Raw genomic sequence first — 14,755 nt, 5'->3', positions numbered from 1 at the left:
AACTTACACTGACAGACCTTAAAGCCATAATCACATTGGATGGGTTTTTTGTTTAATTAAATTCTTTTTTGATTGCTTTTCAGAAGAACCTGTTTTTCAAATCCCCTCTAATTTACATTTATTTAGGCAGGGAAAAAAATCAAATATAACTCAATTCCTGTCTATAACAATCACAGAATGATTGCATATCCTATTGCTGCAAGAAGCTGGAGTGAAAGCCAAATGAAAGTACCACTATCCTCCCTTTCGTTGTCTTCTAAGCAACTTATTAATATTCTGTATTGAGATTTTTAAAATCAACGTCGGCAAGTGCAAAATGTATCATATGATTTGCTTATAGGTTAATAAGTAGATTTACAGCTTGGATATCTGCAGGAAGCATCTTTCATACAAAGAACTGTAGAGCTAAATTGACATTTTGCTCACAGAAGGTTTAAATGCACCATTGATCCCTTTGTAACACCAGTGGACTGTGAAGCATTTCTGTACAGATGAAGTTTATTTTCTCTAGAGGAAACTTTAACGTTGCTTACCATCTGCATGCGGCTGTATATTTACTATACATAGTATTGCCATCTGTTCAAGATATGTTTTATTTGAATAAAATCATTCAATGGTCATAAACAATTATTGCCAAATTGAGTGGTATTTTTTGTGATATATTGATGATATATATATCAAGGAAAAGAACTAGATTAGATCAATGTTGTGCATGAGGCTTTCATAGTTTTTTCTAGGGATTCCCACCAGCCTGACACCAGCGGGTTATATTGTGTGCCATCATTAATGGCAAGATAAACTTTTTACACTATTTCATATCTCTTTCTTTACTCTGGCTCTTATAATACAGACACATTTGTCATTTAGATTTATATGCTATTAACTTGTTGAGAGTGTTGTGGAAAGTAGAATTAATAACTGTGCCCACTACATTGGCAGTCAAACAAATTTATCTTATTGAACTATTTGGGAACTTTTATTTTTTTAGAACTTATCATTTCTTTTGCCTCTTGGTTTATGTAGAATTATAATGTTTATAATTGTCCCCTGTTTTACTCTTGCTTCTTATTCATTCAAGTCCAGATAACTAGTGTGCGTTTTGCACGGTATGAACCAAGACACTGAGTGTGGAATGACATCACTGAATTGTGGAAACGGAAAATTGAGGCAGTGGCTAATTGACCAGATCGACAGTGGAAAATATCCTGGCCTAGTGTGGGAAAATGAGGAGAGAACCATTTTCCGCATACCCTGGAAGCATGCTGGAAAACAGGATTACAACAGAGATGAAGATGCAGCCCTCTTCAAGGTATCCCCTTCATGACTATAGGATGACACATGTATGGGCTCAAAATGCATTGTTTTCAATGGGTTTAGGAACCGCCCATTGTCCTTAAGGGGAGATCTCCGGGTGAAGCACCACTTTTCTGGTTCTCCGGGTCAAGACCCGAATCCTCCAGGTCATGGGAGCAGGGTCTTGACACGCCCCGCACCCCTTTAAATGGGGCTGTCAGCGTGGAACTCCCACTAACGTCAGCGGGACCTCCCACCGACATTAGGAGGACCGCCCGTCGACGTCAGTGTCCCTACAGCTAAATCTGTCACTTTGGAAGTTGTATTGAAGAAAAACACATCATTTGATCCACTGACAGAAGAGTCTTTACTTATGCACCCTTATGCTCTTGCCAAACCTAGAGTTTGCAGTACTGCAGAGGTACAGACAACAACCCAGGGAAATTAGTTACACATGGAGGCTCCTACTATTTCCTGGGTTCCTAAATATAGGAGGCAATTCCTCCTGAGATAAATGAGAGATTTCTCAATAACCTTTTAATACCTGTAAGTAACAGATCAGGAAATCTCAACAAGTGGCAACAACTGTCCATTACCCTCTCACTTATCTCCTGCACAATATAGACAAGTGCGAAATAAGAAAACAAAACTGTAGAAAATTGATTTTACAGTTAATTTCCTCACTCCTACATTACTGTAAGCCCCTGGACAGTTAGATAATAGGAATTATAGCTCTACGTGATCTGGAGAGATACCTGTTAGCTACCACCTATTCGAGAAGAATTCCTCTCTGAAATTGTTTGTTCACCTTGTTAAAATGTTCCAGCCCGACCTTTCCCCTCGTGTTGTGTGATAATACCGCCTTATATCATGCTTTAAGAAACAGATGATGTTGAAATTCCCCCCAAACATCTAACATGGCTTTATTGTAAGATAACCTTTTTGCTAGGCTTTCCACCTCCCACACATTTCTGCTCATTTAGCAGCTTATCCGAGTCATTTACCAGCAGAGGGCCGTCTGCTTTTCTAAGTACTGTAAGGCATGAGGCTTTACATTGGAATATGTGGCATGCTTATCAGATATGCAGCTTTCTCTCTTTTTATTTATTTTCAAACACATCAGTCTCCTATTTTAAAAAATAAATCTCTCCTGGATATATATATATATATATATATATATATGAGAAACATATAATATTTTCCTTTCATTCAGCTCTACATCAGCTTTACTGAATCCACATTAATAAGCTGCCAGCTCATTAACCCCATTTAAGTGTTGTGGCGTTGGGAAGTTTCATAGAGACTGAAATTAGATTGTATCATTGATTGACCAGATATAAAAGATTGAAAGATATAAAAAAATATATATATATACTGTATATTTATACTATATATATATATATATATATATATATATATATATATATATATATATATATTTCACATAGTGAATGTGGTATGTATTACTGAGTAACTGATTCCCTTCTATGTAAACTGTCCAGCACATCTCCTGCATGGCAAATAACCGGGTGGCAGGGAAAGGGGCAAATGCGTTTTTTCATTTAGACTTTGCTGATCTTAGGCACTAGACGCTGATAGCTAATGGAGCCTCTGTAGTGAGCAATGTTGGTGTGTTGTGTGAAATAAGTTTATTAAATAGTATTATTCCAATTGTTATGCAGGCCTGGGCTCTTTTTAAAGGCAAATTCAGAGAGGGGGTCGACAAACCAGATCCTCCAACCTGGAAGACAAGATTACGGTGTGCTTTAAATAAGAGTAATGACTTTGAAGAGCTTGTAGAAAGAAGTCAGCTGGATATCTCAGACCCTTATAAGGTGTACAAGATTGTCCCTGAGGGTTCAAAGAAAGGTAAGCCACATACATTTAAAATCATCTTCCTTCCCCTGAAATGTTCCTCTTTCGTAACTTACTATAGGAACACAATGACCGCAAGCATGTCTGCTCCGAGCCCTCAACAACTTCCCTGTCTTACAGGTCACCAAATGAAAGAAACAAGGAATAGGTTGCTGTTTTTGTAATGGGTTAAAAGGAAACTCCAGCCATCATATGCACTTTAATACATATGATAGCTGACTATCCCCTTCAATTTTTGCATCTTACTCCCCTCCTATGGATTTTTCTCTTTCCCTGACACATTTATTTGGCTTCCAGGAGAGGACTTTTAGATCAATATGCATTCTTCATTGGTGGGTCTGTATGATGCTGTAGGCTGTCTCTTTATGGAGCACAAAGCCAATGCAAAATTCTAATAGATTGTAAGCTCTAGGGAGCAGGGCCCCTTTCTACATGTGTCGCAGTATTTTGCATGTCTAATGCAAAAGAAGGAGCGCTCTCTCATCCTTTCTCAATTCATCTTTAACTAGTAAATTGGATCAGCAGGTTTTAACAAGTTTTCAATAATGCCTGTTCCTGGCCCATACGTGACACCACTTGAAAATCACTCAGTAAAATGTCAGAATAACTAATTTACCCCTTCTTGCAACAGTAATAATACTTTTAATAATCCTTCCTAAATCCCATTGAAAAACACCAAGTTCTGCAAGTTGTGCAAATGTCAATGCAATTCCACTTGAGAGATCAGTTTTTTATTGAAATCAGTGATGAGTGAAGTGGACAAGACTTGCAGGCAATGGTGAATTCACTGAGCATTTTCCACATTTACAGACACAAAATGCTGTGTTTGCAGAGAGGGAATGCTGGAGTTTATCTCTAGATTAGTAAATACACCCCACATTTCTACAGCTTTGAGCTATTTCTTTAGTTGTTACAACATTTAGGATCTATGGTTATTATCAGTCATTTTTATATGTATTTATCATTATTAATGTATTAATGTTTTCATTATTAATGTGCATAGGATTAAGACAGCATGGAACAGAAGATACACAGCTCATTGTGAACCATCCTTTCCCTGTGCCTCCAGCATACAGTTCTCTCCAGACCCCAACACAGGCAAGTTCAGCCTAAAATGTATAGTAACTATTAACCATGGAAGCATGAGCGTGGAGTTGAACATGTATGGATTCAACATACTACAGATCGACCTTTGGCAAGGGCTACCCAGCACTATGTAAAATTCACACAAGTTAATTAGAGCCAGTGGGTTAATTCTGCATAATGTTGCACTGGACTTCCCAAGAACTTCCCTCCCTTCAAACAGCTGATATGGCATCCATAACAAACACATTTATGGGATTGGCTAGTGAATGTTGATATATTTATTAGTTCATGCTAGACAAGAGACATATTCCAGCCACTTCGTACATGCCAAAAAATGGTAGGATAGTCTCAACAGCCAGGGTTGGTCCCCCCGCTGTTAATTGTACCGGTCAACACCTCCTTATTGGGACTACAGGCACTGTCTCGCTTGGAACAGAAGGACCAGCAAAATCACAGTCCCGTCCAGGTAATGTAGACAGAGGTGCACACCTATGTCCTGGACTGGGACCTATGAATGTTGGTAAATGTACCATACTGGTTTAGCGTTTGGCCTTTGAGATAATAAGCAATACACTCATACTCTGGAGAGATCAAGTTCTACACTTATTATCCCTTAATATGTATAATATAATATAACTGCACTTCTCCTCCACATTAAAGCTGAAATCAAGTATATCAATAGAATAAAAAAATGAGAGTTTGGTTATATGATCTGAATTCAATATTTTACCTGGCATAATGTTGATTTATGATGTGTGCTTCCTCCCCTATGACAGTTGTCAAATTATATGATGCCTCATGAACGTAATTGGAGAGACTATACACCAGAGCAACCACATCCTGAACTTCCTTACCAGTGTGCAACTGTCCCCTTTACAGCACGCAGTCACCTTTGGCAAAACACTTCCTGTGACAGCAGTAAGTAGATTTTGTTTTTTCCTACCTCTGTGTTCAGAGCAGGCATACAGACAGAGACCCACCTAGCAAGATGTTCATGTTATGGTCCATATGTTCCAAGTTGCAGGGAAGCTAAGGTATTCATCCATAACTTATGGATGCATACCTTAGCGTCCCTGCAACTTGGAACATATGAAAAATTCACTAAGTGGGTGTACGCTATTCTTTGCTGGTTTACTAATATCAATTAACCCTGATTTAGGCAATTTCCTGGGATGCTTAGTGTGTTTAGTAGTATCTATTTTTATATAAATTGCATGAGTGATTTGTAGGCAAACTAAGCAATTTCCAATAAGTAAAACTTTCTACTTGCATGCCAAATCCTGAAACCAAATCTCATTCGCTTAAACTTAACCTTACATACCTTTTCCAATTAAACAATGCTGGAGTGGGCATTATTTGAAGGTGGGGTGATAGGTAGGTGTGCTGAAGTCCCACCTTGTTACTTCATTGGCACATCTCACTAGCAGAGGTAGATGCTGATTAACTGGGCATATGTTGGTTATTCACTAAAATACACTAAATGGCTATAATGAGTATAAAGTATATTCTTTGATCTTTCCTAGTGGTATAATAATTAATAATGGCTGTAGGGGATGCAGCTCAGCAGAGAGTGTTATCGCTTTATAACATTCACATGCCTCACAATGTTTTTTCAGCAACAATAGTGGAGGTACAGCTAGGACCATTGCATGAGTCCCAGGGGATCATTGTAATGATGTCATATTTGGTCACGATGCCATAATCTGGGGTTACAGGTGGTCACAATGTATGTGGTCTAAAGGTAGACCACCAGGGACACTTGCCCAAGGATAGCCACCTCTTCCCACAGGTAAAATGCACATTAAGCCATGCAAAGTCGCTCAAAACTCCCCCTTTAGGGGTTTTCTTTACAATTACTCTCTGCAGCTGCTTTTGGGTATGCAGTAGTACAACATTTTAAAATCCCTTTAAGTTATACTTTTTTGTAATCATCTACACATCAGTGGTTGCTGAAGTAGCTGGTTGCACAAGCTGAGTCCTAGCAGTACTCAAACCCAGGCCCAGATGCTACACAGGAGCCAAGCCATCCACAACAGAAGAAAAGGACCAAAATCCCGAGCGAGAGGAGGAGTTTATGCCAAATCAGCTCACACTCCTCCTCTCTTCTTGAGCTTAACACAATTAATTCCTAGTTCTGTATAACCTGTAGCATGTGTAATGAATAATTGCTTTCCAATACGGTAGTCTCACTGTCGTATGAAAACTAAAAGAGCTTTAAATTAGGTCTGCCAAATCATATACAGTAATACCTAAGTGTCACAGCCTGTCAGTTCCTTAGGAATGGTACACCCGTATGTACAATTACCCATATGGTATGCTTCTCTAACAATAGTAACTAGTAGACTCAGAGGTCCATCTATGAATGTGCTCTACATTCTGCTGAACTGTGGAACTTTTTTGCGATGCCAGATAGGAGCAAGTGGTATTCTACAGGTTTGTCTATTGTATCTTTATTTACAGTTATGGGCCAGCTGAACCACATTCATTGTTATGCAATGTAATCAGATCCAATACTACTTTTACTTTAGTAGACAGGTTTACATATTTTCACGTGTTAAATTTATCAATTTTATCCAGGCTACCAAGTAACTGGTTCATTTTATGCCTGTGCACCATCAGAGTCACAGACGCCTGGAATTCCGTTAGAGCCAAGCATAAGGTCTAGCGAGTCCATTGCATTAACAGGTAAGCTTCTCGTAGTTCATTATTTGATACATTAACATGCTTTACATCAGAAGATTTGCTTATTTAATTATATTTTTTACAATTTAGCCCATGTGTGTACTCTACTTGGATCAGGTTATCTGTTCTTTTGTTTTTTTGTTAGTCAACTGTAGTGGGCCCCACAACCAGATTTTTCTTCAGATTATCACCTAGACTTTGCTTAAAACCAATTTTACCAAAAAAACAAAACCACCCTGACTATTCCTCAAAATGTTCTTAAATTTTTCCTAGATCGTTACTCATATGACTTATCCACCATGGAGTGTCAGCCATGTGACAGATATTTGTGCCATCTACGAAAAGGTATATCACCCTTTCAAAAGAACCCCATAACTTATTTCTTAAGGTTCCTGCTAAAAAATATCTATTTTATGCAAATGTGTTAATTGGAATGATAATACTGAGCTTGAAAAAATCTTACACACCCGACTGTTAGCGCCAACAATTTACGCAGAGCTTAAGAATGATTGAAATTTTCTTTTGTAGACTGCAGACTACATATCAGTTTATATTACCGTGACACTCTTGTAAATGAGAGGACAACTAGTAACCCAGAAGGATGCAGGATTACTCATGGACAAAGTTATGAAATCAGTTGCTTGGATCAAGTCTTCTTCCCAGACCCTGAGGATAGCAACCTGAGGAAAAACATTGAGAAGATGCTGAACCACATGGATAGAGGTGTTATTGTGTGGATGACTCAGGATGGGATATACGCTAAAAGACTGTGCCAGAGCAGAATATACTGGGATGGACCCCTATCCATGTACAGTGACAGGCCAAATAAGCTGGAACGGGACTTGCCCTGCAAATTATTTGATACTCAGCAGTTTTTAACAGGTACATTAAGAAGTAGATGCGTGCCTCCTTGGATCTCTGAAATGGAACTACAATTGATAATATTCATTATAATCTTTGTTGAACCCAATGTTTTCATTATATTCACCATAGTTTTTTTGCTCATAGACAACGGTAATAAGCCTAATTATTATTACACATATATGTAACAGAATCAAGAATTGAGATCAGATAAGTTAGACATTTTGGCACTAACCTGGAAAGATGTCACATAATAAGTGTTCCTGGCAAAATTTCTGAATGAGACAACATTTTGAGAAATGTAAAAATTATTTTAAGGAATGTTTTGGGCATTCAACAGTAGTAGAAATGTTGTCTTTAGTGCTAGTGCCATTTAGCTACAAATGTGTTTCTATTACAACTACATTGCTGCAAGTAACATCAATTGTTGCTGGTGACAATTCACCAACAGTTTAGTAGTTTTCTTTGCCTTACATTTCAGTACTTTTTTAGTACCGAATGAAAATTATTTTTTTTTCAAGATGGAAGGCAGCAGTAGATGGTGAGTTTTAGAATTCGTACATACTTCAATATCAAAAAGTATATTGTTTCTCGCATCCTTTTAAATTCTCTGTGTGAGACAAAACTATTTTTTTTTTATATAGAAGTGGATACCATTTTCTTGCCTAAAACAGTTGAAATATAATGCAGATAATTTGTGGAACTGGTCAAATTTATATGGCCTACTAATTTTCAGCACACAAAATAATTATATATCTTTTAAAAAAATTAACTTCTATCCCAATAAGGTTTGGTATCAGGGCTCTCTTTGACATGGGCGAAAGGGGTCAGCTGCTGAGCAATTGGCTTGCTTTAGGAGCCCAAAGCAATTGTCCTTGTTGTGTGCTGGCAGCAGGTAGAACTGGAGGCACTAGAGAGGAACAATTGGGAAGCTAGCTAGAGGACCGCAATTTTTTAAGATAATGGTATGAGAAATAAAAAAAAACATCTTTTGTAGTACAACAGATATTAAGATCACTGCCTAAATTATTTTTTCATATCAGAACTGCAGGCATTTGCTCACCATGGACGCCCAATGCCAAGGTTCCAGATCACCTTGTGTTTCGGAGAAGAATTTCCAGACCCACAGAGAGGGAGGAAGCTTATAACAGCTCATGTAAGTCTTGCAGCACATTTTCATGTATATTAAAATGAGGAAGATAAACAATAATTTAAACCTTATTTGTTTTATACTTTAATATAATAGATTGAGCCCCTGTTCGCAAGGCAGCTGATTGGATTTACTGAGCAGAATGGTGGACACTTTATGAGGGCATATGATTTATCAGATTACATCAGCAATGCAGATGAATACCACAGACCTATTCGCCATGCCTCACTTCAGGAATGATCTGCATCACCTGGTACTTTTATTATCTTCCCATTGCTGAACTTCATTAATCACAGAATCAAAGAGAACTGACAAAATATCTTAAGGGACAAACATGTAGTTCCTACATGTAACCTGAGAGAAGACTGAGAAAGACTGGATATTTACAGATTGTTTGCAGTATTGTGGCTCTATAGATACATTAATGATTATCTGTATTGTATTCTCCAGTACACAAAGAAGGAATTTGTGAGCTACTAAGCTATTGTTTAAAATGTCTAAAAATAAACGTAAACTGTAAATGCAAGAGAGCCACATTATAAATACAAAAATTACAGTGAACAAATATGTTATCAAGTGGCTTTGATGACAAGATGTATTCATATAATATAGATATTTCTTCTTCTTTCAAACATTCACTGTTTTAATGAGGGCCTCTCATACACTATATGGACAAAAGTATTGTAACACCTGACCATTACACCAACAGGGACTTGGATGAAATTGCATTCTAAATACATAGACATTAATATGTAGTTGGTCCCCCTTTGCAGCTATAACAGCTTCCACTCGTCTGTGAAGACTTTTGAGTGTTTCTGTGGGAATTTCTTCCCATTCAGCCAGTAGAGCATTTGTGAGGTCAGACACTGATGTTGGACGACAAGGCCTGGCTCGCAATCTCTGTTCCAGTTCATCCCAAAGGTGTTCGATGGAGTTGAGGTCAGGGCTCTGTGGGAGCCAGGACATTGCTTTGCTGGAATAGAAAAGGGTCTTTGCCAAACTGTTCTCACAAAGTTGGAAGCATAGCATTGTCCAAAATGTCTTAGTATGTGCCGTTGGAAGGCATGTTGAACTTGTTTCTCTCGATTGCGATTCATAATTAGATTAAAAATTATTCCTTTTGATACGTTGTTTCTTGTGCACACATTATAGATTAACCAAAGATTGGGCTGCTTTTTTTCAGGTTCTTCCTAGGCCTTTGTCTTTTTAACAAACACTTAATATTGCATTCATGCTTCAGACTTAGTTGTATGCATCTCGAAGATGTCAATATTTGGGATATACTATCCCGCTCTCAGACTGCTCTTGCATTTGACACACATTGTTTTTTTGAGGAAGTGTTTTTGCTTAATCATTTAATTCTTAAATGTGCTAGCTGAGTTTATGTGATGAGAGTTTTAGTTTTGTATTATGTAATTGCCAGTTTCAAAGATACACTGGTGATCTGGGAGCAGATTCAGTAGCAGCGAATTTGCATCAAGTTCTGATTTATTTCCCATGCCACTGGACTCGCTATACTTGCCATATGGGGCATTTTGTTTTCTTTTTGATGTGCGCATATACATTTCACACGTTGCTGACCGGTACATGTTTAGTGCTGGCATGTGTAACCTCACAGAAGAAAGGCAGTAATTGTTCTATACATCCCACCTACCACACACAGTACTTTACATGTCCTGGTCAGCTACATGTGAAATAGCTCTTATGGCAACCCCGCTTTATAGCGCTAAGAGAATGTGCCAAAGTTGACCTCCAATTACAGGAGATATGTAATAGAATGTTAAAGGCCCAATAAAAATGAAAATTGTGAATTTGTACAGAACCCTGGACTCCTTTCAAGTTAAATCCACAAAAATGTTGTTCTGTAAATAAGCTCCTTTAACCCCTTCAGTCCCCTTACGTCCAGAAAAGGCATCGAATGGCTTAACCAGTATGTCCTGTACAAAATACAGTGGCGCGCTCTCATATTAAATGGAACGCATACTCCTTCTGTCTGATGACAAAACCGATGTGGCTGCATTAGATCCTGACCCAATATCTGACGTGTCTAGTGCTGTATCAGATAATGAGTCAATATCTGATGTGTCAGATAATGCTGATGGCCAGGTTCCCTCAGATATACCAGTGCTGGAGGAAAAGTGGGTCCCCTCAAAAATAACCGTACAAATCCCCCCCTTCATTGAGACTCCTGCCATCAGATGCCAATATTTTTTTTCATCCCTAAATTTTTTGAGCTCCTTGCACAAGCAAACATTTATGCAGCCCAGTGTCAGGCAGCCAACAAAAGGCCCTTAAGCCAGGGATGGCATTCCGTCGACTCCCATGAGATCCATACATTTTGAGTATTGAACCTTATGATGGGCACGGTAAAAAAGCCCACCATACGCTCATATTGGAGCACAGACCTAGTTCTGTCCACCCCTTTTTTTTTTTACCAATATCTTGTCCAGGACAGGGTATTTTGATTTACTTGATTCCTCCATTTTCCCACTGCCCCCTCGAGATCACCCCCAATTTGACAAATTATTTAAATTACACCCCATTATTATTATTTTTTGAATAAATTCTCTTAAGTATATACCTGAGAAGAATATTGCAATTGATGAGTCCCACTGCCCTTCATATGCCTCTTTGCCAGGACTCTACATCGATAAGTGCTCCATGATTTACCATATCAGGGTAAACTATTAGATTTATTTTATATCTATTTCTTTTTTTTACACTGAGTTAGGGTGAGCCACAAGGGAAAAGGGGGGTATTATTAAAAAAATAATATTCTAAGCAACAAGTGTGTTGCTGAACAAAAAGTGTATAAAAATTATTCCTACAGGTTTGCCAGTGATTGTAAGTCGAATAGAGTGGCCAAACACTCCTGATGAGATTCTCTTGGGTGTCTGTTTTACAGCAATACATGTTTTTATGTGGTGTTTTGAACGTGGGGTTGCTAAACAGGCCCACATGAAACATAGGGACGTTAAAGCAAAATGTGAAATTCTCATGAATCTGTTACAAGCATGTATCCACTTGCCCTGTAATGTCCAGAAAACAAATAAAAAACCCTTTGCATGTGGGGTATTTCTGCAATCTGGAGATGAGACTGAAGATTTTTGGACAGATTTCTCTTCCATATACATACCCTATGCCAAAAATCATGTGCCAAGTGTTGCAAAAAATTATTCCTATAGGCAAATTTGGCAGTGACTGATGACCAAATGGTTGCATGAGAATTATCCAAATGCTCCAGATGAGATAGTCTGGGTGGCTGCTTTACAGAAATATAAAATTATGAGGGTATTTTCTGTCAACTTCACTCATTTTGTAAGGATTCAGAGGATTTTTTTCTATTTTTCGCTAGTTTTTACTAAATTACTCATTCTAAATGTTCAGATAATCATGTAACTTTGGTAGAAAGCTCTATCTCTCCTTGAAAAAAACAGTATATAGTTTACATGGGTGCACTATTAGCAGGAAAATAGAATAATGGCTAAACTGACAAATGGCAAAATTGCTGTAGTACTTAAGTACCAAAAACCCTGCAGGGGTTAAGAAATTGCCACATTGTGTTTTATTCACTATGCCATACCAGTTGCCTACCCTGTATTTTAATGCAAAAATGCTTATTCACTTTGCCAAAGCAGGCAAAATTGCCTGTACTAATCAGGTTTAAGCTAACTTGGATAGGTGTTTTACAGAATTGATTGTCTTACGATGGACAGTGGTGCGACCAGGAATACAGTGAGATGTGGTTTTGTTACATCGTAAGAAACACTGGAAGAGAATTCAGGGTTAAATATTAACCCAACATGTTAAACCTTTTCCTATATAGTTTTATTTTGTATAACATTTTAATATTAAAATATAGCTATTATGTAAATATTACAGATGTGTTTTGATAATCACTATTTGTACATGGGATTGTCTTAGAGTGCAGTGTATTTTTTTTTCCTTATTTTCGTTTCATGAAGAAGGGGTGCCATTGACCTGTTTAGCCGATATAAGCTGTAGGAGTTGTGTGGCACATCTGTAACAATGTAGTTATTTCAAACACCCAAAGTGTTTTATTTTAAATTGTTGTATCTGTTGGTATTACACTTATTAATACTACTACTTTATGTGTGTGGTTCTTTTTTGAATTGATGATTGCTCAACTTTTGGGTATTAAAGTAGGTCTGTCACACAAAAACAACAAAACTAATTTAATTAGAAAAACAAATTTTTTTTGTAGCATGCCATTTGTTGCATTTAACAATATTTGTAATAAAACCATTTACACATTCCAAATCTAGCCTACTGAGAAGATGATGTATCCAAGCATGATACATGCCTCTCTTTACTCATTTAACATGTTTTTAAATAGTTAACAATATGAAGTACAGTACCACCTAAAATGTTCCAACATTAGAGGCAAGTGTTGCGGACCATTGTCCACTAGTAGGGATATCAGGCAGGTTTTTAAATGGACTATACTTTGCCTGTGAAAACCTTCATACCATATTTTGGATCAATGTTATGCTCTCCATATCTATTCCCACCTCCATTCTGGGCTTATTTTTTTGCTTGTTTTTTATTTTCTCAGGTAATGGATCTCCTCTTTGTTGTTTGCACTCCCACATACGTCTTCTTTTGCATTTTTGTTTATTCCGTTATGTTACCTCCAATGCGTAGGCAAATAAAGGTTTCTGCTTCGACATTCCTTGGCATTTCTGCATTCACTGCATTCAGTGTTAGAGACATATAGGTTTAATGACAACAGACGAGAATTGTACATAAATTCCCACTTTAACATATACTGACAATATTTTATATTTCAATGTAACATCAAGCTATTTGCAATAAATAAAGTTGAATATACAAACCCAATGTGTGTGGTTCTTTGGGACACATATACATATTTAATGATACAAGTATGGATTGTCTACATTATAGCATTATCTTTCTACATAACATACTGCTCTGAATTTCCATACTACAGCGACACTAACAAAATGTATAAAAAAAAATAATCCGAAATCCTGTATTCTCCATCCAGGCTCTAACTCTCCGTGCATCAGCCTGCTTTTATTTTTGCTTATGTTTGTCATTAGTAGTACGATTAAACTTGAACTTATAGCCATAGCCATCATGCGTAATATGTGGACAACTGACCATCACCTCGATATAGGCTTTTTTGGACATCCCATTCCAAAGCCATAAGCATTAATATGAAGTTGCACCATCCCCCCACTTGGCTATGGGAAAAACTTTTTTTTTTTTTATTAGAAATATAATATTTCACCATTTTAAATCTATATAGACCTACAACCACTTTAATGAATTGAAATTACTTAAAAAGACAAAAAGGGGGTGGAGTTCATAAAAGACACTTGTAAGAATGAAAAAAAACAAGAGCATTGGGGAAATACCTTGTTGAAAAAATGAAAATGAAGCTAACACGGCATATGAGTAATAACGTGATTAGAGTTTCTCATTGTGCAACGAAAAGCTCTTGTTTGGTTAAACTACAAAGCTCCAGCTTTTCACTAGTGAAAGACTACAGAACATTTATAAATATCTAGCTACATATACATAAAATACACACTTTTCTATATAGGCAGTATTGACCGGAGGATAAACCTTTACTTCTTTCGTAAATGTACTGATCACTAGAATAGTACTTAATGTCTGATCTAATCAGAATGGAATACAAAGACAGCTCCTGAATATGTGAACCTGAAACTTGCCTTTTATGAAGGACTAATCTAAGAAATAGGTGACATGTTGCTCACTTCCTGCCACTTGCGTGTGGAGGGGCAATTAGTGTCAGAGAAG

The 14,755-nt window shown here is 37.3% G+C and overlaps 1 protein-coding gene across 1 annotated transcript; it reads left to right on the top strand.

Annotated features, from left to right (window-relative positions):
* Nucleotides 1-1,108: 1,108 nt before the first annotated feature.
* On the top strand, nt 1,109-9,187 carry LOC149278676 (interferon regulatory factor 4-like). Its single transcript, XM_089501896.1, has 8 exons — nt 1,109-1,309; nt 2,976-3,162; nt 4,172-4,266; nt 5,031-5,172; nt 6,832-6,939; nt 7,465-7,818; nt 8,841-8,953; nt 9,044-9,187. The coding sequence occupies exons 1-8, from the start codon at nt 1,109-1,111 to the stop codon at nt 9,185-9,187; spliced, it is 1,344 nt and encodes a 447-aa protein (XP_089358022.1).
* Nucleotides 9,188-14,755: the final 5,568 nt, after the last annotated feature.

The sequence above is a fragment of the Sceloporus occidentalis genome, unplaced genomic scaffold (assembly GCF_023333645.1).
Source record: "Sceloporus occidentalis isolate IW3139 unplaced genomic scaffold, rSceOcc1.0.p SCAF_186, whole genome shotgun sequence".
Lineage (NCBI taxonomy): Eukaryota > Metazoa > Chordata > Lepidosauria > Squamata > Phrynosomatidae > Sceloporus > Sceloporus occidentalis.
This window is presented reverse-complemented; position numbering and strand designations above follow the sequence as displayed.